This window comes from Balaenoptera acutorostrata, chromosome 2 (assembly GCF_949987535.1).
Source record: "Balaenoptera acutorostrata chromosome 2, mBalAcu1.1, whole genome shotgun sequence".
NCBI lineage: Eukaryota > Metazoa > Chordata > Mammalia > Artiodactyla > Balaenopteridae > Balaenoptera > Balaenoptera acutorostrata.
Genome location: NC_080065.1, coordinates 181,755,742 through 181,782,611, shown reverse-complemented (window position 1 = coordinate 181,782,611; position 26,870 = coordinate 181,755,742). Strand labels below are relative to the sequence as shown.

The following is a 26,870-nucleotide window of genomic DNA, read 5'->3' as shown; positions in this document are numbered from 1 at the left end:
ACAAAAGGCCACATGTTGTACGATCCCATTCACATGAAATGTCCACAACAGGCAAATCCACAGAAACAGAAAGTGGGGTTGCCTGGGGCTGCAGGAAGGGGGACGGGCAGTGACTGCTCATGGGCACAAGGCTTCTTTTTGGGGGGGCAAAAATGTTCTAAATTAGTGAATATGGTAAAAACCACTGAACTGTATGTACGCTTTAAAAGGGTGAATTTCATAGTACGTGCACTGTACCTCAATAAAGCTGGTATACATTAAAAAAAAAAATGCAACAGAGACCACACGTGGCCCTTTACAGAAAACGTTTGCAGATCTCTGTAAGTCAGTATCTCTCAAGATGGATAGATAAGAAAAACTGCGAGTGGGGGAAAAAAGTACCACTAAAAACCCCACATTAAAAACTCCCCGAAGCCACACACACGTGGTTTACAGACACACACACAGGCGCGTGTGAAAGGACGAAGAGCAGGCGGAGGCCCACCACGCTGGGCGCGCTGCCCCAGGAGGGGAGGGAGACGGGGACGGGGCACGGGTGCCACGAAGTCCAGGCTAAGAAAAGAACACAGCACCACCGGGACAAAACAATCACAGCTGTTGACTCTGGGGGGCAAGAGGTGTTTGTTACACGTCTTTGTAGTTCCCTGAACTATCGAGACCGTCTCAAAACAGACCGTTCTGCTCTAAAACACAGCAGTACGAGAAGTCCGCTAGCCGCACCGACGGTCCCCAAGGCCGGGCGCGCCTCACCTGCAGCACGTTGCTCTCGGCCTCCTCCCCGGTGATCACCTCCACCTTCTCCAGCAAGCACTTCCGCGCCGTCGCCTTGGTGTAGGCGGCTGCCGACTCGGCCAGGGACTCTGCAATGTTATTAGCTAAACGACATTGACTATTGATTTGGTCAGGGGGAGGGTGTACCTCACAGGACACCCAAAGGGTGGCTCTGGCCTCAAGGGGGCCAGTGCCTCGGGCCCACAGCGCACCCTGGAACACGCCACGTAACTCTGCCTCAGAGTCTGCAGGGCGGCCACCGGGAGCGGCCAGTGCAGCTGCGGCTTCCCACTCTCCCACTCAGGGGAGGACAGCAGACAGCGAGAGACCTCCGAGGGCGCTGAAGAGCATCTGCCGCCTCAGGGCGAGGAGGAGGGTGACAACCACCTCAACCCCATCCTGGTCACCAGGCAGGGCCCCGGGCCTCGCCCCCCTCCTGCTCACTGGACCCCAGCACGCACAGCTGTGGGCTGTGGCCAAGGGTGGTCCACAGCGTCCCCGTCCCTCCCTGCCTCCCGGAGCCCCTCGGGCAGGGGGCAGGACCGAGGCCTACCTTTCTCGGGGGTGGCCTCCTGGGACGAGGACTCGGACCCGGACTCGGCCACTGTATTTTCTCTGTTGGCATCTGGGCTGACCTCGTTTAACTTGGGCGGGCTCTGCGGGGAGTGAAGGCACACAGGAGGAGGGGGCGTGTGGGGCTGGTCCCGGGGGGCCGACCGCTGCAGGACAGGGAATCCCTCTGCCGGGAGGCAGCTCTTGGCGCCCCTGCCCAGCAGAGGACCCCCCTCTGCCGACTCTGGCTTCCCTCCCGCACTCTGGGGACCTGCCCAGCCCCAGCCCCTCCCCACTCGGCGCCTGCCGAGCACCATCAGAAACAGGCAGTTCTCAGTCCTCACAGGCCCGCCAGGGACGTGCACGCGAGCCACCTCTGGAGCCTCTGCGGCATCACCTGGAGGCGTGTGCCACCAGCTGACCTTGGGCCACCTGGTCCCCCTGGCCCGTGAAGTAGTTCTTTGTCTACTTCATCGTAATCGAAAAAGGACAGTACTGACGCTCGAGAAAAGAAGCAGGTGGCTCCTTAGTGTAACAAACACTGAGACCAAGACGGCAGGAATCAGGTGGGCCCCAAACAGCGCCTGAGCCGCCCTCACAATGGACACAGCGGGGCTGTGTGTACATGATTGGGAAAGAAAAGGAAGAAAAAGAAGGAAGCAGATAACAACCCTAGAAGCCCATCCCGGGCTGGCTGGGCTCTCTGGGACCGGGATGTGGCCCGCGGTCAGCCACGTGCCTCGGCCATGGTGTGTCAGGAATGCAGGGGACACTGGAGACCCTGCAGGGGGCGCTGCAGGGCCGCCCCCTCGCCCCCTGCTCTGTGCTGCAGCCTCGCGCTGAGGATGGGGCTGCCCTCCCTTGGCTTCAGAGGTGGCACAGGGTGGTCCTGGCCCACACGGCTAAGGAGTCTGGTCTGACGGCTGTCACCGCACCTGCCCTTAGCCGGGAGGAAGCGCGGCCCGTGACTCAAGGGAACCCCTCTCAGGATGAGGAAGGACAGGATGCGCGACACTGGCTCCTACACAGCCTCCCTAGGCCACCAGCGCCGCCCCCCGTTTAAGCTGAGTCTGAGCTGGGTCTTCTTTCTCTTACTTGGAAAAGAAAGCATTCTGATTTCACAGGACTCAAGGCAGCAGCCAAACCCCACATGTCCCGGTGACCTGTGGGAGGCTCCGAAAGCCTTCCGGGCCCCGGGAAGGACAGTCCCCATGGGGGTCACTCACCAACACGCGCTCACTCATGTTCTGGCCAAATATGAATTTGCTGCTGGCGGCGTCGGCACTGTTGGCTGAGCTCTCTAAACTAAAGAGGAGACACGCTGTGAGCGCAGGGTGGCAGAGGGTCAGGCAGTGTGCACGCCCACATGCGCCGCGCGCACATACGGTCGGAGCGGAAAGCACAGTCGAGGCCCCGCTCCGCCTCGGGCTGGGCTGGCGTGCCAGGGACAGGTCCCCGCAGGCCTCCATGCCAGGCCTCTCCAGGCGGCAAACACGGACCCTTGGCTCGCACCGCCTGGCACCAACTGCACACGGGCGCCGTGTGACACACCAGGTGCCCGTCTTCCCCAACCCCCAGGAGGTGGGCAGCACCGCACAGAGGCCGAGCGCAGGGGCGTTCCGTCCACTCCCAGCAGACGAACCCGGCTGTCTCTCGCCAGTGGGCTGCCCCCGGGAGGCACTGCAGCTCTCTGGGCCCCTCCCCAGGCCTGCACCAAGGAGGTGATGCCTCCTACGGGGCGGCTGGCGGGTGACACGGGATGACCTTCGGGGAGCGCTCAGCAAACGGCAGCTGCCCTGGCGGTCACACTTCATCCGGTTTAAGACATCACAGGCTGCACATGCCTCCCAATTTGGGAAACGCTTAGGTGCAAAAAATGCGTCTTAAAATATCTGATGCGCTCTGCTAACCGGGGGCCAGGCAGCCGAGCCGCGAGGTCACTGTTCCCACTGGGCCTCTCCGAGGTGGGAGCCCGCACGGCGCCTGCTCTGCTGGCCCATCTCCCAGGCAGGGACGTGCCTTCCTTCTCAATCACCCTGGCAGCCAGGCTGTTGGCAAGTGCCACCACCAGTAGCGCCAACGGCGAGCCCAGATCCAGGGCAGGGAGCACCTGGTGACAGGAGGCAGCCGAGCTGCCACTGGCCCACCGGGTTCTGTTCCGGGCACGAGGCCCGGGTGACAGAGGTCACTCCCGGGGCTGGGCTGAACAAGCCCACGGAACTGGGGTCCTGCCTCAGGTGTCCGCTGAAGCCCGCCATCCCAGCCCCTCCACATCTGTGTCCAGAGTGGAAAAGAGGGAGGGGCTGCAGGGTGACCGGGATTCTGGCTGCACGTGCCCTTGCCCTCCCGAGGAAGGACTGGGCTGACTCCCGGTCCAGGAGGGTCCAGGCCTCTCTGGGCCCTGAGGCAGGTACCGTGGGTGACCGCGGGCCCGAGGCGGAGGCTCTCCCCGGACAAGGCTGGGCACCAGGCCCGAGGCGCAGACCTGGAGCTGATGTACTGAAGGAAGTAGTTGGTGGCGGCTGGCGCTTCTGAACTGGGGTGTCCGGTGTTCTCCATGTCCACTACTTCAGCGTTCTCATTTATTAACTGGGAAACAGAGAGGAAACACTGCTCAGAGAACGGCACGTCCTGGACCTCTGCAGCTCAGCCTGCCTGCACAGGCCCTACGCCGACATGCGGCATGGCTCTGTCTACGTGTGTACTCTGGGGTGTGGTAAGAGTTTAAGATATGAAAACAGTCCGTAAGGCACTAGGGAGCCTTTTCTACCTTGTTTAAAAAGAGCACACTCAGGCTGGCACCTTGTTGGCACTTTTATCAATGCTTCTGCACCGAGGAATCACAGATCGCTTACAAATCTTACATTTTAAGGGGTTCATTATAAACAAAACAGAAGCATCATTTCTCGAGGCTGCTTCTATGCCAACTGCCATGCTAGCCTGGTTAAACACATTCTCCGATGGAAGTCTCCTGGGAACGCTGAGAGGTGGGTGTTAGCGACCTTGCTCTGAGTGAGGAAGCAGAGGCTCAGAGGGGTTAAGGAACCACGGCTTCGAGTCGCCCCCCATGGAGAAGCTGGGATGCAACCATGAGACGCCCGGATCCCCATGAGACATCATCTCCACCCCAATCTCAAGGCAGCAAGGAACAGACTCGACCTGATGGTTCAGGCCAGGCCCCCGGTCCCCAGCATGGGTGGATTTCTGGGCCCTCCCTGCTTTTGCTTCCTGCTCCCGGGAGGGAGCAGCCGCCAAGGGACTCATTATTTTGCCTAAAGCTGTGCAACATCAACACCTATTTTTGTGTCTCTTGGGGTATCTGTGCTTCTACTGGACAGTGGGCACCAAAGGAGGAAGCTGACGGTGTGGCTTGACATCTCCTCCGCACCCGAGAGACTCTTGTTTTCTCGTTTCAGGGCTTCTCACCTTCCGAGTTACTGACCCCGGGCGCGGATGGTTCCCTGAGTGGGGACAGGGGCTTCCTGGGCACTGTGGGGTGTTGGTCAGCATCTCTGGCCTCCACCTACTTAGTATCAGTGGCACCTACCCCCCAGCTGTGGCAATGACAAATGTCCCCAGACACAGCCACTGACACTGCCCCTCAAGCCTCTAGGAGCTTCTTGCCAGATGAGCTGCTGGAAATGGCACAGAGGGACCTTCAGTCCCTGGGGCTGGGACAGGTCTTCCGAGAGGGCCAGCGCGTGGGGTCCAGAACCCAGATCCCCTGCCACTGCCACATGCTCCCCACCCCCGACTCAAAGTCCCCAGACTAGACCAACACACCTGGGGGGCAGCCAGGAGGTGACAGATCCTGTTGCCTCCTGTGGGAGAGAAAACAGTATCTTTCCACCTGCCCTCCTTGAAAAAAACAAGGCGATGGCTCTCAATTGGGGGTGACGTGGTCCCACGGGGAACATTCAGGACCGTTGGGGATGCTTTTGGCGGTCATCACTGGGGGCGGGGAGAGGGGGTGCTGCTGGCATCTAGAGGGCGGGGGCTGGGGGTGCTGCTCAACACGCTACAGTGCCCAGGACGGCCTTCCACAACTAAGAAGGATCCGGGCTGAACGATGCTAGTGCTGAAAGAAACCCTTTAGTAAGCACAGAAAAATCCCTCTGGCGACCTGGAAAGCATCGGATCCTAATGTCTGCTTGTTCCTTGGCTATAAACACGTCAGCTGTCGGGGCTAAGCTGCCTCCCTGAGCCCGGCTCCTGGGAGCACGAGGGAGCCTGCCGCCAGGAGCCACCGCTCAGCCCCACGCTGGCAGGGCTGGGGCAGGGCGGGGGGCAGCCGGCCGCGGTGCTGCCAGGAGTCAGCAGCACAGCACGCAAGGGACGCAACAAGCAGCTGCTGGGCGCTGAGGCCCGGGACCACCCCACACACAGCCCCCACTCCCCATCCCCGGGAAAATGAAGCTGGGGGAGGCGCGGAAAGATCGGTTCACGAGGCCGACGGCTCACCCGGCCCTCTGACCACATACCTTAACCCTGTCCCTCAGGTTCTGCCCGAACACGAACGCCTGCTGCGCGGCCAGCTCCCTCTTCTCGCGCTTCTCCTCGGGAGCACTGCTAGACTCATCTTCCTGGGAGTCTTTCTCCTGCTTAAAGCAAGCCGACAGAACAACTGAAAACAAGCAACACATCAGCCCTGAGAAGCGAGATGAGCCATCTCACACACTGCATTTGCCTGGCGTGAATCCTGTGGCGCGGGCCCTGGGGTGGGGGACCAGGGAGAGCCCCTAGGGCTGGGCGGGACCAGACCTCTCCAGGGAGGGGAGGGGCGAGGTCTTGGCAGTGCCCTCGTCACCGGGAACACTGGTGGAGACGGCGGGGTGGGGGGTCACGTCCAGGTCTCCCTCCAGCTCACAGCCCTAGCCACCACTTTCTGAGGAGCAGTACGCTGTGGGAATGATTCCTTTTTCCAATTCCACTAACTGTGGTTACAGGGTGGGGGGCTCAGGGACATTTGAAGATTGAATCGGACATGTTCATTTTCACCGTTTTAGCCTGCACATCCGGCGGCGGTTATGGCAGGGGGTGGGGGAGGCAGAGTGTGGAGAACCTCAGGCAGCGACCTGTCTGCTGAAACGGACAGAGTGGAGATAAACACACGGGTGCAATCTGTCTCCGCACGTGGAGCCCTGGGTGTGTTGCTGCAACTCGGATTTCAAGTCCGTCTCTGCCAACCGCAAATGCAGGCTCTTCATTAAATGCCCCTTATTTTCAGCTGCTATGCAACGCGACTGGAAAACATATGCATCTGGCCTATATAATCCCAGAACCCTGGAGGACTTTTTTAAAAAAACAAACGATTTCTGGGCTTCCCTGGTGGCGCAGTGGTTGAGAATCCGCCTGCCAATGCAGGGGACACGGGTTCGAGCCCTGGTCCAGGAAGATCTCACATGCCGCAGAGCAGCTAAGCCCGTGAGCCACAACTACTGAGCCTACGTTCTAGAGCCCGCGAGCCACAACTACTGAGCCCACGTGCCACAGCTACCGAAGCCCGCACACCTAGAGCCCATGCTCCGTAACGAGAAGCCACCACAATGAGAGGCCCGCGCACTGCAACGGAGAGTAGCCCCCGCTTGCTGCAACTAAAAAGAAAGCCTGCGCACAGCAACAAAGACCCGCCGCAGCCAAAAATACATACATAAATAAATAAAAATAATAAAAATAAATAAATAAAACAAACGATTTTTGAGCCGACTCCCAAGCACACTTCTGCCACTAGAAGCAGCGCATGTGTATCAACCCCTGAGGAGCTGCTCGGCTGTGGAAAAGGGAGGGGAGACATCTCTCCACATACAGCGGTACAAGGCCCCAACAGACTACGTGCGTGGAAACGACACAGGCCTTGGGCTATCCGGCCCTCAGCGCCAGAGCCCTGCTCGTGGCCCCTTTCTCTCAGAACCAACTGTGGAGTTCCTGGCGGTCTGGTGACCTGGCTACTCAGTTGTGGTTACACACGGAGACCTCTGAGCTAATCAGGATGCCTTAGCACAGGCCAGCTTGGATACGGCCCAGAGCGGCCAACAGCCCACGTGCCCGGTGAGGCCCTGAGAAGCTTCGCGTGCGGTACACTCCCTGCCCCATCGCCGACGGACCTCAAGTGCTGGTGCCTCGTCAGAGGGACTCCTCCGGGCGGGGTTCTCAGGCGAAGCCGATGTTGCTGCCCCCGGGCCATCTGCTGGGACACTGACCCCGTTGGTGCCGCTGCTTGGGACTGTGGGGAGAAAAGGACAGCAGACATCTCAGAGGTCAGCCCGGACCACCTTCAGCACCGCTGCCTTCTACCATTTGGGCTGACAGTGTAATGTCTCCTTCTTAAAGGAAAGGATCTGGAATCAATACTGAAAGTCACAAATTCTTAGGTTAGAAAAACCCAAACCCAAAACTAAAACCTCACAAAAGAAAGAATCTTTTATTGCTTATTCCACAAAGAATCATGTGAATTTTCAGTTTATTTAGAAATACTACTACTTAGGCAAAAAAAAAAAGAAAATATATTTGGGGAATAATTATGAGTTTTATGAAACTAGTTTTACTAATAGAGTCTTTTTTCTTGCACTTTCTCCTTTAAACAGTTGAGATTATGTGACATGTACAACTTTAAATCTGGCTTTGTTTAGTATTAGACCAAAACAATTTTCCACATAATTAAAACCCTTCAGAAATATTAACTATTTTTGCTCCCGATGAAGAGCTCTTGAATTGTAGGGAAAGATTAAGAGGAAGAGAAGAAAAGCTTATCAGTATTAAGAATATTAAGGATGAACTGAAAACCCCACCCTGTGTGGATATAATGGAAATACGGTTCAGGTCTCTTAGACATACAGGGCTGAGTTTTGCCTGCAAAAACACACAGGGACACATCTGGGCCGCTCAGGGCCGGGGGGCCAGCTCTCAGGAGGCCAGTGGAACTGCCTGTCTTCCAAGCTCACTGGGGATCTGAGGGCTTGTTTCCCCAGCACTCTACTTCCCAGTGCGTTCAGCAGACGGGGCCGAAGCCACCTGTGCCGTGCCGCGGCTGTGCCCTGACGTGGGAGCCTGGGAGGGGCCGGGGCCGCGTCACTCACCGGTCTGTGAGAGCGCCTTGGGCTGCGGGGCTTGTAGCACTGCTGGGCGAAGCACGCTCCGCTGCTGCTCCTTGGGCTTCTGGCTCGGCAGACCTGGGGACAGAGCTTGGCTTGTCCGGGCCCTCCGACCACAAGGGCAGAAATGCAACCCACCCCAACACCGGCTCTCAGGCACTTTACAGAAAAATTCACCCCAGCAACCCATCTCATGTCCCTCCTGGGCTAGACTTTACAGGGAAGCATACTGAAAAAATTAAAAACCCAAGATGTTTTCTTTACAGTTAGACATACAAATTCTGGCTATTGTTATTTTTATATGTGATTAAATGAAACCCCCAAGAAACTGATCATGTCTGCAAATTAATCCAGTGAGTACAGGAATGCTACAGGGGGGACCAAGAGACAGCTGTTCTCAAGCGTGGGGCTCGAGGGTCAAGGGCAGACGGTGAGGGGAAAGCAGCGAAGCCACAGTCCACCTCTCAAAGTTTAGGACTCTGCTAGGGGTCACGTAAAGGTACCCCTTGCACCTGCTTCTCAAAATGCCACGCTGAGAAAATCCCTCTGCCAAACATACAGGGCAAGGACCACGAGAACGCTCCCGGCCCTGCAGGGGCCTCCCGTTGGATGTGACGCATCTCGATGGCGCGAGCGCCGGGCCCCGCTCACTAGCGGCTGCTCTGCTACTCGGGGTTAACGCTGTGGGCAGAACGCTCAGCAGAGACAGTCTCACGACTGAGCTACTGCCGGGCACGGAGCCTGAACGCCACCCACCAAGCCGGGCCCGCTCCCTCGCCGCCACCTCCTCGGGACAGCGGGCTCACAGGCAGGAGAGCCTCCCTGGTCCGACGGGCTCTTTCCAGCGGCGCTCCAGGGCTCACGCGTCCGGAAAGTGAGCCCGGACCGCACTGGCACGCAGAGGCCGCAAGGCAGCCACTCCGTGCTCCTCCTTCAAGGCGGACACCCACCTGCACTGGGTGCCTGGCCGTGGATCAGGGTCGGCGGCTTCAACCGGAATCCACTGCTCTTTTCCTCTACAAGCATAAGAGAAAAGGTAAAAAGCGGGCCTGCCTGGGGTGGGGCAGCAAAGCTAGGAGGCACCAGGGGCAGAAGAGGACTGTGGTCTGGGCTTCAGTGGCCATGGGCCTGGGGAACTAGGGAAGATGTTTCCAAGTTAAAACAGAAGAGCAGAGGCCCATCCAATCCCGTCTGTAAGGGAGGAGGCTGAGGGCTGCAGGCAGTGCCGGCCCTGGGGCGAACTGCTGGCAACAGAAAACTGGAGGGCGAGTGTGGGGCTGGTCAAGCTGCAGGCCAGCTACCCAGCTACCTGCCGGGGCTGAGAGCGCGGAGGCTGGGCTGTGCTCGCGGGCCCCGAGGAATATCAGGGGGCCCCAGAGTTCTGGTCCCTGGGACTCAGCTCCCTTTCCAGGAGGACACGTCCGTAATCAGGAGAAGCTTCTCTACTACCAGCAGACCTCTGAGAAATGAGATGCATCTTCTGTGGTGAAAGATCAAAGGTGGCAGACGGCAGGCTCTCTCCAGATGTGCCGGGAGTGCTTGCGGCTAATGAGGGCGCTGGGAGGCCCGGGAGGAGGAGGCGTGGCCTCCCTCAGGACGAAGCCTGGGATGGACAACTATGCAGAGCTGACAAACACAGGGGCTCAAAGCCTGGTTTCAGCTCAGCCGCCAGTACACACGGATCCCTTAGTCCCTGCACCTTGGTGACTCTGCCTGTCTCAGGGGGCGGGGGAGACAGTCTAACGCATGCCCTGATGGGAAGGGTCAGGATAAAAAGCCTTATGACTCCAGCAGGACACGTCTGTCCCCAGAAAAGCCCAGGGACAGCAGCATTTTGGGCCCCAGAGGCAGCCTCACTTTTGTGCTAAGATCCAGCCCACGGGGAAAAAAAACCCTTTTCGGGTCATAGGGAACAAGATCAATAGAGAGAAATTACTTGCGTGTTTTTACACACCAGCAGCGAGCAATCCAAAAGTGAAGAAAACAATTCCATTTACAATAGTACCACAGAGGATATAATACTTGGGAATAAACTGAACCAACGAGAACTACAAAACATTGTTGGAAGAAAGTAAAGACTTAAATAAATGGAAAGATACCCCAAAAGGCCACACAGTGTATGACTCCATTTACATGAAATGTCCAGAGCTGGAAAATCCATGGAGACAGAAAGTGGATTTGTGGTTGCCAAGGGCTGGGAAAGACAAAGTGAGGAGTGATTGCTCAAGGGCATAGGGTCTCTTTTTGGAGTGACAAAAATGTTCTAAAATTAATTATGGTGATGAGTGCACAACTCTGTAGATACACTAGACACCCTTCAACTGTACACAAAAACACCACCACAAACACACCTGGTCAGCCCACACTTTCAGGTATGAAACAAAATCAAATCAGAATTCCCAAACAGGGGGCTTCCCTGGTGGCACAGTGGCCGAGAATCCACCTGCCAATGCAGGGGACATGGGTTCGAGCCCTGGTCCGTGAAGATCCCACATGCCACGGAGCAACTAAGCCCGTGCGCCCCAACTACTGAGCCTGCACTCTAGAGCCCGCGAGCCACAAGTACTGAGCCCGCGTGCCACAACTACTGAAGCCCGTGCACCTAGAGTCTGTGCCCTGCAACAAGATACGCCACCGCAATGAGAAGCCCGTGCACCACAACGAAGAGTAGCCCCCGCTCACTGCAACTAGAGGAAGCCCGCGCACAGCAACGAAGACCCAACTCAGCCAAAGAAAAAAAAAGAAAAAAAGAAAAAAAAAGAATTCCTAAACAGGAAGGCCCTCTTCCTGCGGGCTATGTGTTGGTGAGCCAAACTGCTCTCCTTGGGCAAAAACAGGTTTACAGTAAGTAACTCTCACTGCTAGCTGGCATGAAGGAGCTGATCCCGACGCCTGCGCTGGTGGAGCTGGTGTCTCTCCCGTAGAGGGGTCGTTAACACCACACTCAGGAGAGCCAGACAGCACAGGATGTGGGGGAGGACATGTTGCCAGATGTTCCTTTTGGGAAGGGAAATACTGAATTACATTTTCAAAGCTCAGGATTATTCAGAAGATGACTGGCAATTTAGAAACATTAAAAAAAACTGCAATGAAATTCGTAATTCAGGTGATTTTAAAAAGCCCTTAGAGCTGGCTTTGCAGTGTTCACACTGGGGCTAGAGACTGCTCTCACCACCTTGCTCGGATCGTTGGACCCCTGGGGCTGACCAGGCTGACCAGCAGTGGCGACAGGCCTGGAAAGTCACTGCCACTGACCCCGAGCACTGGTTCCAGTACCTGGCCCACCCCAAGGATGCACAGGACATCCACGCTGAATGCTGCGGTGAACGGACACACAGACGGGCGTGTGTGTTTCACACTCGCAATGGCGGCCGGGGACTCGGGACAGCAGGGCGCAGAGCAGCAGGGAGGGTGCTTACAGGGCGGTGCACCCTGGAGGTCCTGCCACAAGCCCTGTCTGCACTGAAACAAACGTGGTCTCTTCTCATGGCCTCCAGAAGCTCACTTTTCCTGCAACGCAGTCAGGGTGCAGTGAAGAGGCACTGCCTGCCGGCCAGAGCCCATCACAGGGGTGCAAGGTCACACCAAGGTCACAGGGGTGCACAGGCCGCTGTACCCGTGTCTTCTCAAGGGCACATGCGCGGCCCCCCATGAGCTTGCTGTGGGGCAGCCTCTGTCCTCTGAATCACGCCTGAAGCAAGCAGGCTTCTTTGTGCCCCACCTCAGAGAGAGCCAGGTGATGAGGGAACTCCGGATTTAACCAGGAAGACAGATCAGAATTTAACCTGGTGTGTACCACAGGCTAAAAAGAATCTGAGAGAAGGCAGCTTGGCGGGGGCTTGAGCGATGAGTAAGTGCGTTGAGGACAAAGGGAGCCAGGTTTCTTACTGTCAAAAAAGAGGCAGAAATACAAAGCGGGGGAGGTGGGGCTACAATGAACTCTGTTGGTACTGGAAGCACCCACCCGAACCGGGGGTGACCTATACAAGCAGACAGAGCAGCAGAGACACAGAAACACGTGCAGATGTGAGTGTGTGTATGCGAACAGGTCTACGTATGTCTGTGCTCTCCTGGCTGTGTATGTTCTCAGCCCTGGGCACGGAGAGGGCCTGGGAGCAGCGACAGCCCAACGGCGACCAGCACGCAGAGCACCCAGATCTTGGTCTCTAGAGACCACTCTCCACTAAGCAGAACCAGGATCCCCTTGAGGAAAGGGAGAGAAGAAGATGAGCCTGGAACCCCTTATGACAGAAAGGAAAGAATGATGCGACATGGCCAAAGGGCACAGGCTTGACGTGCTCGGCTCCCGCCGGCCAACTCTGGGATGATTAAGATAAACTGATGGTGAAGATAAAATCTGAATGTTAAGGTAAACACTAATAACAACAGATTATAAGCCACTGACTAAAACAGGAATGCAAACATCCATGTGGATCTAGTAAACACGTGAGCAAGCGAGTGGCGGAGAAGAGCTCTGCTGTCCAGCAGAGTGCCGACGACAAGAGGCAGAAAATCCCCACCCGGCCATCACCAGAGTAGTAGCTGCTCCCAGCAAGAAAACATCTCTGGAGGCTAACACTGCAGCAAAAAGTAAGAAGAGGAATGAGATTTTCCAGAGTCTCAAAGTATCTCTCCAGAAAATATTAATCAAAGGGCGAAAAATGACTTTTCAGCGGAGAACCTGGGCGGGCTCCGCCCTAATCAAGTAACAGGACAGTAAACACCATGAGTCACCTGCTACGGTGCACAGGAAGCACACAGCTTCACCTCTGTGGTGTTCCAGCCCCCAAGGGTAAGTTGGTCCAGTCACCGGGAAACAGCGGGAAAGCCAGATTGAAGGCCTTCTCCAATGTAACCGGCCCGCACTCTGCAAGGTCATAAAAGCCGAGGCAAGCCCAAGGGACTGCTGCAGATACGTGATGTGTGAGCCAGGATCTGATGCCTTTGCCATGAAGGACATCACTGGGACGCCTGGGGAAAATCGAATGGGGTCTCTAGGTAGAGGGATAGAGAAGTGCTTTACCATTCTTAAGTGTTACATTTTTTCCCGCAAAAATTAAAGCTAAAAGAAATAAAAGGCAGGCAGGCAAGGAGCTAAGAATAAGAAGTTCACACTGCCGAGCCAGTCTATCACTGCTGCACGCGGCAGCGGGTCCAGGGGCCGGGCTGTGGCAGGCCTCGGAGGCAGGTCCGATTTGCCCGTCTTGCTCAGGGCTGCCCTGCTCTCAATGCTGCAGGATAAAGGTTTCGGGGAAGAAGCGGGAGTGAGGCCGTCGCTCAGAGACCTCGGAGGCGAGCATGAGATTCCCAACAGAGCTCGAGGGCTGGCTTCGGTGGCTGGCTTCGGTGGCTGATCACCCATCACCGCTGACACAGCCCCCGCGGTTCAGAACGTGACTCGCTAGGCCAGTGCCCAGGTCTTCCCAAGGACCCCTAAAAACCAAGCTCCTCTTCAGGCCCCGTGAGGGGGTCAGCTCAAAACAGTTTGCCTTTAGAGTCAAAATGAATTCAACTGTTTGAAACAGTGTCATCAAATCAACCCTCAAAGTTCTAACAACTTGCCTCTTCCCTCGACAGTGCCCTTGTGCCAGAGTATGACTGATCTCGCAGTGCTTTTGAAGTCGGCAATGAATTTATATAAGACAGGTTGGGTTACAGAATTCAGATGGTTACACTCGCTCATTAAATCTTTTATGAGGAATTTCAGCCACATGGGAGAAACTTTCAGGAAATCTTGGAGTTGGTTCTCTAGTGAAAGACTAAAAAAGGAAAGCTCCACATTCTTCAGAAAGGATCAGGCTATTTTCCTTAAAGTTTTAAGGCTCTGATTAAATGTATTTATCTAAACATATCTAAGTAATGTTAATTCATGTGAGAATTTAATACACAGAGAAGGGGTCTGGAAAATTACATAAACTTCAGAGTGGTTACCATTGGGATGGCAGAGTGCGTGGGAAATGGAGAGGTGGATTCTTTTACTCTATGTATTTCTGAGTTTTTAATGATACAAATGTATTATTTGTGTAAACTTTTGAAAAATGAGTATACTTCATTACAGTTTTTTTGGTTTTTGCTTGTCTTTTTTTTTTTTTTTTTAAAAAGGACTTGAAACTCCTTGTAACCAGGCACTGCTTGTAGAAACAGAAATTAAGGGCTGATGAAGCCTGCCTCACACCAGATTCCAAATCTGTGCAGTGAAGAGTGGGGGAATATTTAAGAACTGAAAAAGAAGGCTGACTTCAAACCACCCATTCCCGTTTAAGACCTTGCTTTTCATCCCAGGAAACCCCCAGTGACCGGCCAAGAAAGGTAAAGGGACGCGAGGGCTCACCTGGTTCTGAGTCAGAATTGCCTGCAGATGGCTCGCAGAAGGTGGATGGCATAAAAACATTGTTTTTTGATACTGTCAACAAGGCGATGCAGGCAGGGGAGGGAACAAGAGGAAAAACAGCGTGAGTAGGCAGGGCGGACGTGCACGGGATCACTTCTCCCACCTGAGGGGTCGTCTCCAGGCCCCACCGCTGGGGAAGGGGCTCAGCATTGTGAGCCTGGCCTTTGGCAACTCCCAGTAAAGTGAAACTCTGGGACTCTTTCTAAAGCCAAAGAAAGGCGGGTGTCCAGTGGAACAGCCTGAATCTGTTTGATACCTAGCAGTCGACTCTGGCCCGCTGTGGCCGCCTGCCTCGTCCTCGTGCCCCTGTGGGAGCAGCCGGGAGGGAAGCGGACGCACCGGATGTTCCGAGTCTCCCCTGGGGCCGAGCCTCAGGCCCTGCTCCTGGTCACCAGTCGGGGCTCGGCTGGCTGCAGACCCCCTCCCCTCACCTGTTTAGGATCTTACAAAATCAACTGCTTCCCGCGTTGTGGGCCAGGCAACAACGCAGTGGGGCTGAAGATCTGACTGTGCAGACAGAAGGCAGCTAGCTAGGGGGAAACGGAGTGCAGTGCAAAGGCCTCCAAACATGGACTGCTCGTGGCTCCACTGCCCTGACGGCTGAGCGCTGCGCATCCCCGAGGTGGTGACGCACGAGAGGCGAGGGCTAATGCCTGCTGGTCCTCTACCCCTTTAGCCTATGGTCACAGCACAAACCACCTCCCCTCTTCTCCGCTGCACCTTCTCGATGCACAAAGTGCGGTTCAGCAGTGGACGGTGATACGATCAACGGCCAGGACGTGGACGCTCCCTCCTCCTGTAGTAAGGCTCTCACGCGACAAGCGTGCAGAGATCCTTAGAAAAAGGATGTAACCGCAGCCTGCCCTGTAGACCGCCCGGACGGCTAGCAAACGACAGTGCCTCTATTCAGGGGGGTCTCCCGCAGTTGTGAAAAAGGATGAGGCAATGTCCAAAACAAGTGTTCAGGGAACAGGCATGAAATCAAGCGTTACAGGGATGATCGTAAGAGGACACTCACTTTCTACCCTGTACATTCCTGTGACGTTCACATTATTCTTGGAAGCAGAAACAAAACTTCCAGGAGTGTCTTTTTTCCCTTAAAGTGATATCCTTAGGGCTCACACTTGTAAATGTTTTACATGAATTCCCAAGAATGAACTTCAGGCTGAGGAACTGGAGAGTGTCTGTAAGCCAGCACCGCAGACAGCACGGGGCGATGCCAGAGTGGACGGAGCCAGGACCGGGGAACCCTGCCGCAGCTTTTACCCTCCAAGGCGCAGGGGTGTCCCCAGGCTTGCAGAGCCCCCTGCTAAGTAGTCCCAGCACCTCCCTCTACCCCAGGAACCCGCCTCTTTCCTGCACCAGCCTGTGTCCACCAGCTGGTCTGCTGGCCTGTGTGTGTGTGTGCAGACCTGGCCCCAGGCTGGAGCTTCCAAGCCCTTGGGCCCAGCCACATCCACAGGGACAGGGTCCAGGCCTGGCCAACCCTTCCAGGCTCCCCCAAGCCCCGTCAGGGAGCTCACGGTATTCCACCATCACAGTGCCTGCTGGGGCCACTGGACTCCCTCCTATGTGTGTGTGTCTGGGCTTCTCAACTGGCCCACTGGGCTCTAGGCACATGGCTGAAGGGCCAGGAAGACACCCCACTTCCCCCACCTTCAGTCAACACATAGCCAGCGGCCCTTGCAAGGTGGACGTGTGCTTAATGGTCAGAGCCCCGACCAGGGCCCTGACGGTCCCTTTCAGAGGGACGATTTCTTCGCAAGCCTTGCTTATTAATAGTCTACTAGGTCCCACCCCTCCAGACAGGGGCACCTGTGCTACCCTCGGGCATGCTTCAGCCTCGCTCCTGACGGAGACTGAGTTAATTCTAACGGGATGTGCACAGGGGACAGACAGGGGCGTGAGGCGCTGGAGGGGAACAGCGGGCCTGGAAACACAGGTGCTTTCACCGTCTAACAGAGGGCTGCAACTGTTACCTGACTGTGAAGGCGGGAATTGCGTTAAAGAGGATGTTCTTTCTCGCTTGACAGGAGGGCAGTAATTTCCATCTTCTCGGTCAGAATCTACAGAAAACGAGGAGGAGGAGAAAAATCAGGCTGCTTCCGCTTTTACAACCAAAGCTGGTGAAACATTTGAGAGACTTCCTCACCTTCTCCACCTTCGGGGCTGGAGCCTCCGGCTGACCTCTGAAACAAGAACACATGTAAGGGCGGTCAGAGAGGGCCGCGCGGCCCAGGGCCCGGCAGCTCCTGACTTCTGCCACAAACGGATCCCGAAATGTAGCGCTGAGGGCGCGTGGCCTGGGCTCAGTCACCCGGGTCACAGACAGGCTTTCAACCTAATGCTCAAAAATCCCCCATGAACCTTCACGCCTCTGCCTCACCAGGCCTCGTGCCAAGGAATCCTCTTAACGGCTGGGAACGCGTTCCCAGCACAGGATCAGTTTCTGTGTTTCTCCACCGGGTACAGCTAACTGGCGTTCCCCCACCCCAGCCCCCCAATTCAAACAGTGAAACTGGATCTGGCCAAGTTCACTTTGCCAAGAGCTGGAAAGCGACCCTCTCTCCACCCTGAAGGGCAGCAGGACCGCGGACACTGGCTGCGTGACCCGGTCATGGCGGTTCCCGCTCCTGGCCCTGGTACATCCCATGGTGTGGAACCCTGTTCCGAGGTGGGCTGTCATTTCCAGAGCAGCCGAGAGCTTTGAAGCCTTGGGCCAAAGTGTTCAGAACAGAATCCCCAGGTACGACAGCTCAGACCGCAGAACCCACCGAACAATCATTAGCTGAGAGAGAAAGGTGGCTGAAGAATCTCCTCCTCGACAACCTTTAATTTTAGAACGCGAACGAGCAAATAAGAAGCTTATAATGAGCCTCCGCCCCATGTGGGATAATACACAGTCCCTCCTGTACATCCTCTCTCAGGGACTTGAGATTCTTCAGAACTAAGCAGCCAAAAGCAAACTTTGAAGGGTGAACATCACCACCCCCACCCCCGGGTCACCGGTTTAAGAGCAAGCAGGGGAGCCAATTTTCTTATTTTCAGAAAAGCCCCTCAGGAGTCAAGTTTAGCCAAAGGAGGACCACCTGCCTCGAGGAGCTGTTAGGGATTAAATGAGATGATGCATGGGAAAGTGCTTGGCAAGCTGCAAAGCCGCGTGTAAAAGCAGTAACTGCTGTAAATAAGAAAACTGCAGACGAGGAGCCGGGGGACCTCCTAGAGCCGGGGCAGCACTTTCCCTGTACAGGGCCAGAAAGTATTTTCAGCTTCACAGGCCCCATTCGAGCCACACGTTGTATATTCTTTATTTGGTTTTTACAATCCTTTAAAACACCATCTTAACTTGCAGGCTGGACAAAAACAGGCGGGGGGCAGAGTTTGCAGACACATCCTAAAGGACAGTGAGAGCCTGGACGGTAAGAAAAGGACCCCAACCTGGCCTCCCCCCTCGACCCCCCACCATCAGAGACCATCCACCATAATGCCTGGGAAACACGAAACCCTCCTAACACAACAGGGGCTCAAAACGTGAACATATCACGGGGCCCAAAATGAAATAAAATACCCAAGGGTCCAGGAGGCTGGCTCTACATGAGCGCAAAACAGTGGCCAGAGCTCGAGCTCAGAGCATGAAGGCACTAAATCCTGTTCTCGAAGGCTTCTAAGCCTAGTCAGTTCTCCTAGCTCTGCCATGTCCTAAACCTGAAACGCGGGGCAAATTATTTCACCAGCCCAAGCTTCCACTTCCTCGCTTGGAAAATGGCGGGGCCAACGCTTCCTCCGTAGCGAGGGAGGTGCAGGGGGTCAGCGGGCTAAGCAGGCAGCGCCGCGTGGCTCACACCTGGACAGGCCACGCTCTCCCAGCCAGCTTACCCTCTCGGGATGTCATACTTCGGGGCAGTGCTGGGGGAGGTGGGAGAGCCAGGTGAGGGACCAGGGGACCCTTGGAGGGGTGGAGAAGAGGGTCTTAGCATGGGGGGCCCAGAGAGGCGCTCTTGCAGTGCTGTCATTCTACGGGGCCCAGGCTGGCATCTGACAGAACAGAGCCGTGTCACCAGAACATCGGGTGTTCCTCTCGGATCCTCCCCTGCCCTGGGTGACACCATGAAGGTGCAGGCTCCAGGCCCCTCCCTCCTACTCCTCCACAGCAGGCTTGGCCATCCCCAGCCCAGCCCTCGCCCTCAAGTCCCATCCTCGACTCCCCCCCACCTTTTCACTCAACAAGCATCTCAACTCTCCCAAACCCGCCCATGGCAGCCTCTGGGGCCTGTGGGATCTGCTGCTTCCTGAATGACTTCTGGCACCTGGAAAATGGCCACCCCCCCTGCCTCTGTAGACACTGCTCCCTCACCCACGGACACCCTCCCTTCCCTCGCCCCCCAGATGAAAACCCCTCAGGCCGTGGCCTCACCGCTCCCTGCACTTCTCCATGGCTCTCACTCCAATCGTGGGTCGGTGTCAGGGTCCCCCTCTAGCCTCTAAGTTCCAGGAGGGTATGGCCCCAGCACACAGCGGGGCTCGACTGGCCCGTGTTCAGCAGAAGCAGCCGGATTCCAGGCACTCCATGGGCCATGGAGAAGCCGCCAAGGCACGTGTCCCCCAAGTTACACACAGAGCAACGGACCCGAAAGCTGTGAGGCCAGAGTGTCCTCCTGTTTCTCAGCTGCTGGGGAGAGCAGTTCTCTGTCACCTCAATTTCAAGAGGACCCCCCGCCTTTCCTCTTGGCTAGCTAGGTTAATTTCCACATGTGTGAATTTCCGAGCATTCCTTCTGCTATGGATTTCTAATTTTATTCCACTGTGGTGGGAGAAGACTCTGTGTGATTTCAATCCTTTTAAATCTACTGAGCCTTGTTTTGTGGCCTAGTGAGTGGTACACCCTGCAGCTTCCTGCATGCCCCTGAGAGGACCGCGTGCCCTGCAGCTGCTGAAGTCCTCTCTGTCCTCGTCCTGCGTCTGTCTGGACATTCCAGCACCTGAACGTGAATGTGGAGCACTGAGGTCTCCAACAATGTACTGGATTGTCTATTCTCCCTTCATTCTGTCAGTTTTTGCTTCGTGTATTTTGGGGCGCTTTTAACAACACTTAACTTCCTTGCCTCTGCCAGTGACACCCCAAACCTCTCAGGGATCTGGGTCTCCTTGAAAATTTGATGGGTGCTAAGAGCCTTTCCCGAGAAAAGTACCCAGACCTCAGGGGCTGCAGCCCCGCCTCTTGGGGCCCAGGACTGCTGAGGCCGGGTGGCCTCCTGCAGCACTGGGCCCCCTTCGTCCATCACACTCCAGCCTTGCTGTCTCCTTCCTGTCTCCTGAACTTGTCAACCCTGTTCCTGCCTCAGTGTTCCTTCTTCACGTGCTACTTGCACAGCCGTCCCTGACCACCTCCAGGGTGAAGCCCTGCTCACGGGCTACCCCATCACCCCGCAAGCTGGGGCAGCTCCTCTCCACCCCACCCTCCAGCCTCTCTCGGGCCTCTGCCCTGTTTTGTGCATCACAGTTGGATGTGCTCTAATGTGTCCATCTGTTGTTTGTCTCCTGCTACCGTGAGGCCCTACCCTGTCTGTCCTGCTCACAGCTCATACCCCCCACACCCAGGACGCTGCACAAAAGACGCTCAGCAAGTATCTACTGCACAAATGGAGCCTGTCCTCCGCCACAGCCCCTTTGGAGACCTGGAGAAGAAAGGGCACCTGGCCAGACAAGATCAGATACCCCTAGACCCCTGACCCCAGGAGACCCTCAAATCCATGCTCCGAGTCTATTCTAAGACCCACCCCACAGGCACGTGGCAGGTCTCTTGGTCCTGGAAAAGCTGGGAGGCTAAGGCCTGCAAAGGACAACACAGGAAGATTCCCCAACTTGGAGGACCTTCCAGAAGCTGCTGGAACTTCCTGTGGGGTCTGAAACAGCCGACTCAGAAGCAGTGAGGAAAGTGACGCCAGCAACTCTCCTCAACAGGAACTAGGGCAAGGAAGCAGGAAGACAGACTGCAAAGCAAAGTCATTTCTGCTTGCCTTTGGAGCCTACTTGACAGCTGAAAACCCTCCACCACTGCCCACGTGAGAAGCAGCCTGCCCCCTGCTCCTGCCGGGGGGGCCTGCGCTTGCCGTCTGGCCTGGCTGCCTCGTGCTGTCTTCCCCCAAAGCAGGAAAAGGCCTGGTGTGCAGCAGCTCCCCTTCAACCCACACAAGGCCAATGCCAGCTCCACAGACACTGTCCTCGGACACAGCAGCCTGGGGGGCAGGACCTCTTCCACGTCAAAGTGGTCTGGGGGCCGCCCCTCGCCTCAACCAAGGGAACAGCTCTTCGGGGGTCAGTCTAGAACAGTGTCTGGGACGCACATGGAGTGAGGCCTTGCAATCCCAACTCCTCGGAGCCCAGAAGGCTGCAGCCAAAGCTCAGGAGCCACTGCTCCAGGGACTCCCGTGAGGAGGATTTTAAGAGCAGGCTTTGAGTACCTGCGCTTCCGGGGAGGAGCGACAGAGCAGGGTGTGGAAGCCCCATTTCCTCCTCTGCTTCTTCCCACAGCAGAAGCCGCCACTCGAGGACTGGGGCTTCAGGACGACACCCCGGGGACACGGGGACCAGCACCCTTTAGGGACGCCACGACGAAAATATCCCCAACGAACACTTACATGAGGAGGCCGAAGAGAAAGAAGACCAAAGAGAACACTTCAACTTATTTTTCTGGCGCCGGGACAGTGTGAACGAATGAAGTGGACGGCGGCCAGGCCGCGGCCTGGCGAGCAAGCCCGCCCTGACTGCGCACTGCAAGGTGGCCTGAGTCCCGCCAGCGGGCAGGGCAGGCAGCGCAGTCCTCTCCCTTCAGAAGACACTGGAACCTCAGGGGAAGCAGCTCATTCCGTGAGGTGCGCAAGTCCCTGTTGCCAAGTACAAAATACGAGGGGGGCTTCCCTGGTGGTGCAGTGGTTGAGAATCTGCCTGCTAATGCAGGGGACACGGGTTCGAGCCCTGGTCTGGGAAGATCCCACATGCTGCAGAGCAACTGGTCCCGTGAGCCACAACTACTGAGCCTGCGCATCTGGAGCCTGTGCTCCGCAACAAGAGAGGCCACTATAGTGAGAGGCCCGCGCACCGTGATGAAGAGTGGCCCCCACTTGCCGCAACTAGAGAAAGCCCTTGCACAGAAACGAAGACCCAACACAGCCAAAAAATAAATAAAAATAAATAAATATTTAAAAAAAAAAAAAAAAATAGGAGGGAACGCCTAACCCAGGATGGGACCATAGGTGTTAGAAGCTTCTGATCTTGGTGTAAAGGATGAAACAATGAAAATTACGATCGTTAACTGAATCACTTTGCTGTACACCTGAAACCAACACAACATTGTAAATCAACTATATTTCAATAAAAATTTTAAAAATCAATAAATACAATTATGACCGTAAAAAAAAAAAAATTACGATCGTTCACTCTGCTAAGGCTTGCACCCTTCCCCCGCTCCAAACATGGCTCTCATGAGGCTGCCTGGCATGGCCTCGAGAGGACAAGGCTGCCAGGCCAGTCCAGGAGGAGGGGAGGGAGCTGAGACACAGACACAGACAAATGGGCAGTGAGCAGGAATGAACGGTGTTGCCTTCCTGACCTCCTGGAAAAGACCAGAAAGCAAGACCATGTCAGGGAAATTCCTTCCAGAAAATGCCAGACACCGTTTGGCCTGCCTGGGACGCAGTGATTCCCCATTTGGACGGCCCAGTTAGAAAGTCCGCTGCTGGACTTCCCTGGTAGCGCAGCATTTAAGAATCTGCCTGCCAGTGCAGGGGACACGGGTTCGAGCCCTGGTCCAGGAAGATCCCACATACTGCGGAGCAACTAAGCCCGTGAGCCACAACTACTGAAGCCCGTGCGCCACAACTACTGAAGCCCACGCACCTAGAGCCCGTGCTCCTCAACAAGAGAAGCCACCGCAATGAGAAGCCTGCACACCACAACAAAGAGTAGTCCCCAATCGCCACAACTAGAGAAAGCCCGCGCACAGCAACAAAGACCCAACGCAGCCGAAAATAACAAATATAAATAAATAAATAAATTTTAGAAAGCCCACTGCTGGGGCTGCCGGAAAATGGACGCCTGGGATTAAAAGTCACTTAAGGGGTGTCCTTGCCTTCATGTGGACCACAGGCAGATTCACTGCTGTTTATTCTGTAACTGAGGGAACCAGCTCAGAGATTTTTACCAGAAAGGCAGACACCGAAAAAAGAAAAAGAGAGGTGGCCTCCCAAGATGTGAATGCTGGGCAGGGGCGGGGCAGAACGAGGGTCAAACCCCGTGCAGATGCCAGAGGATGAGGGGCTGGGTCCAGACTCTTTCTAAGCTTCCTGGTGGGTCTCATAAACATATTTCAGGCTCGGCAGTGCCTTGGTGCAGAGCTTCAGTCTGGTAGACTTCAGCCAGCCTCCAGGTGAGCATTGGGAACGCTCGCTCTCTCCGGATCAAACGGACAACTTAATCTGGATGTGGTTTGGTCTCCTTCAAGCTGCCTTGTGAGAGCCAGGAAGTCTGATATATTGAGACTTTTTCCTGGTACTGAGTCTTCAATGGCCAGAGTTCTGATGAGACTGAAAGACGATAAGGGCCCTTTATAGGCAACAATTCAGCGAGCCACTATTTATTATAAAGAACTCGCAGCTTTACACTCGCCCAAGGGATCGTGGAATAAAGAACAGACTAAACGTGAGGGATGAGACCTGTCAGGTAACATGTGGGCGTTTCCTGAACTCCAGTGTGGTACAGAGCAAGCTCCAAATCTGCTCTGATGCAAAAGCAACTAGTCCGAGTTTGCCAAAGAAACATCTCAGCCCGGGAAGAAGCTGGGCTCAGGTTCCATCTGCCTTGATCTATGCCCTAATTGACCTAAAAAACAAAGGTTACTTTGCCTTGATGCCTAATCAGCAGAGAAAGCCCTGGTTAGCTCAGAGCTGTCACAAATGATGTGATGGTTGCGCTGCTGGGACTTCTGACAGAACTGGGATCCCCACAGTTACGCGAGTGTATGTCATGGGCACGGCCTTGGCTGCGACGCTGGGACATTCAGAAACTGCTTCCCCCAGCCCTGACTCTCTCCCACGTGACGTAACAACCATCCCCAGGCTCCCTGCCATTGCGCTTCACCTTGCATTTGCCAGTCGGGGCACTGCTTGAATGTCTCGGAATTAGAGTCTCTGACCTACAGTCCAGAAGAATTGAGGAGCCAAGTTCCACCGGCCAGGCCTCAGAAATCACCGTCTGGACTGGCCGCAGCCAGAAGGCGAGGGCCCCAGGGTACTTCCTGCACAGGCCCCGTCTCACCAAGTGGTCATTAGAAGTAAGGGGCCCGAAAGGGCCTCGCTTCTGGAAGGGCAGTTGCCGTGACACAGCCTCTACTGTTTGCCACCCTCCACTGAAAACTCTCAACCTCTCCAGCGGGAGATTCTCCGTAAACTGTGCTTTTCAACCCAGGCAGCAGCAGAAGGGCCCAGTCTCCTGGGCAGATCCACACAAAGATCACCTGTTCTCAGGGAACTGAAAACATGTACCTGCAAAGGCCGAAGGCATGAAACTCATAACGCCCACTTTGGGAGAAGGTTCCAGCAGCTGCTCTGCCTCCAACCCCAAAAGTTGAAAAGCCTCTGAATTCCTGCTGTCAGCCCTCGTGTGAGGACTGCTCTCCCAGAACTCTCTGGCGTAAGCACCTTGGGCCGGAACCTCTCGTGGGCTTCCTTACCCCAAGCCCATTTCTATGCCACGCAGGGCTCCCCCGTGCCCCGCCCCACACAGGGAAAGCCTGTTTCTTCTTTTCCCACCACACCGTTTCCTCCAGAATGTTAAAGTTTGGCTCCAACCTCACCTTGGCTGAGTATCACTTCTTCCTGCGTATCCCAGGGTTTGGTGGCTCTAACTGAATTTTAGCGGCTTCCTTAAGGATACAGGAGACTGGTGATGGGACACAGGGAACCGCTAAAGGTCTGGGGTAAGGCCTGGGATTGTGACCCCCTGCAAGGCTGCCCAGGGTTCAGTGTGGCAGAGCGGGATCCTCTGTTTTCTTGAGCGTCATTTTTCCCTGTCATGAGAACGGGGGGCTCTGTCACTAGGGACCGAGAGGACGAGGGTTTCGATCCTGAATGCAGGCTAATGTTTACCTTTCCCAATTTATCAAACTCCAAAAACTCAAGACATTTCTTGTTCTGGAGAGCTCACAATCTTCTCCACCTATAATCTTCAAAAGCCTTCTGAATACAAAGATAAAGGGCTCAAGGGATTCCCTCCGGATTCAAAGGAAGTGTCTCTTCTTCTTCCTGCTTTGATTGAAGACAAGCAGTTCACAGCCCAACCACAGTCCAAACACAACCGGTCTTGCAAAGCAATCTGCGGTAGATACCTTTTCCTATAGGTCAAGGAAACCGGAGCCTTTCGTGTTTCTAAGATACTGAACTTGAATGCCCAAATTGAGGGAGAGGAGAAGGAAAAATGGAAGGAGGGAGAAGGGGCTGAATTTGATGTGGAAGGTTCTACCCCACTACTCAATTCCTCTTTTGACCCCTCGCCTCTTTCAGGAACCAGGACTAGCTTCTGGCTATGGGTAAATGCTCCCCCAACTAGAAAAGTCTCAATGTAAAAGGGGACTTGCTCTTTCCTGACTTTCTGGCAGCAGGAATTAAAGGGAGCTGAAGAGAGCCTTTGTCGTCTTTTCAGTTATCATCAGCTGCTGACAACCTGGGGTGTGGATCTGAGGGGCCCGGAGGGAAAGGGGCCGGTCTGGGTTGGGAGCCCCGGGCCGTGGGATGCTGGGTGGAGGTGGACTTACCCCTGCCAGTTCTCGTGGAAAAGGAAGAAGCTGGGCTTCAGGAGCGCTGGCTGAAGCGCTAGCGGGGGCAGGAAGCTCTAGGGCATGCTCACCAGCTGACTCGGGGTGACCCGTGCCATGGTGGGGGGCCTCAGCCTCCCCCCGAGGCTCCTCTCCCGAATCCGACAAGTCTTTTTGCTCTGCAGAGGACTGGGAGCAAAAAAGACAATTTTCCTTCAATGTAAATAAAGCCAGCAACACGGGGCAGGGGAGGGGGGCAGGGGAAGGTCTGGAGATGCTCGACCTTCAGCAGCTCCTGCCCGGGAGCTCGGGCCAAGAGAGCCGGCACATGCTACCGCGTTCTGCTCCGCATTCTGCTCCGCAGAGCCAGCCCTCCACACTGACGGAAGGGCAGTGAACGTGGACCTGCTGCTGTCGGACCTGGCAGGGAGCTCTGAGGTGTGCAAGAAGTTGGACCCTCCTTTTGAAAACTGCAAGGTGGCCCCTGTGGCACAGAGACCCTCTGCCGATGGCAGCGAGTGAGGAAACACACCCCCGTGACCGAGACGGGGGCGGTGCCTCTAGCAGAGGGGAACAGGGGCCATTGTGTCAAACTGTCCCCAGGGCTTAATAACCCACCCACTCAAACATACTCGTGAGGGGAGGTGGGCGCCAGCACCCTGTCTGGCCACTGGGAGAGCCAGGGCGGCGGGGCCAGGGCTTCTGCACTGGCTGCGGCCCCACCAGCACCTTCCCATCTCTGCCGCTTAAACCCGAGAGGAAGGGAACGCTTTCTTGCTCGGCGAGCGCAGGTGTGGGGCGACCCCGCGAGCTGGCAGACACACAGAGAGCCGGTTTTGTATCAGTGGACAGGTGGGTGGGGCTCCGGCTGAAGGAGGGAGCCCCTCGGCCTAGAATTCTCCCAGGCTCCCCCAGAACATCCCGGGCCAGGGCTTATCTAGAAAACAGCCAGGGTAAGGGGAAGCCGGTCCCCAAAGTCTTCGTCCTCAAAAGCACAGATCGCCCCCCGGCATCCTTTGAGGTGGTTCTTGGGATTCTGAAGGGGCTTCCATGGGCCGAGGGCTCTGTGGCCAAGACTCTTCCTGAGAGGTGCTGGTGTCCTGGAATAAATACACGGGCTCCGGTCCCCAAGCCTCCCGCCTGCCATCGTGCACCACACGTTCCTCTCGCTTTGTGAACTAAATGACCACGGGGTCACCCTGTCTCCGTGCAGACACGGCTGTGTTCTTCCTGACTGTGAAGTGACTGAAACCTCTTT

At 55.8% G+C, this 26,870-nt stretch overlaps 1 protein-coding gene across 11 annotated transcripts in view; it reads right to left on the bottom strand.

The window, feature by feature from the left end:
• RANBP3 (RAN binding protein 3) overlaps positions 1-26,870 on the bottom strand; it is a 53,347-nt gene that overhangs the window by 3,615 nt on the left and 22,862 nt on the right. For 2 of the 11 annotated variants that reach the window (XM_057540016.1, XM_057540019.1), the window contains 11 exons: positions 16,958-16,994; positions 16,785-16,871; positions 14,746-14,817; positions 9,365-9,430; positions 8,400-8,492; positions 7,428-7,546; positions 5,805-5,924; positions 3,809-3,912; positions 2,550-2,628; positions 1,325-1,427; positions 751-875 (listed from right to left, as the gene is read on the bottom strand). In XM_057540016.1, coding sequence (XP_057395999.1) covers positions 751-875; positions 1,325-1,427; positions 2,550-2,628; positions 3,809-3,912; positions 5,805-5,924; positions 7,428-7,546; positions 8,400-8,492; positions 9,365-9,430; positions 14,746-14,817; positions 16,785-16,871; positions 16,958-16,994 — 1,005 coding nt within the window. Of the gene's footprint in view, positions 1-750; positions 876-1,324; positions 1,428-2,549; positions 2,629-3,808; positions 3,913-5,804; positions 5,925-7,427; positions 7,547-8,399; positions 8,493-9,364; positions 9,431-14,745; positions 14,818-16,784; positions 16,872-16,957; positions 16,995-25,612; positions 25,802-26,870 lie in introns of all 11 variants that reach the window. The other 9 variants (XM_057540009.1, XM_057540012.1, XM_057540010.1 and 6 more) reach the window with 9 other exon arrangements.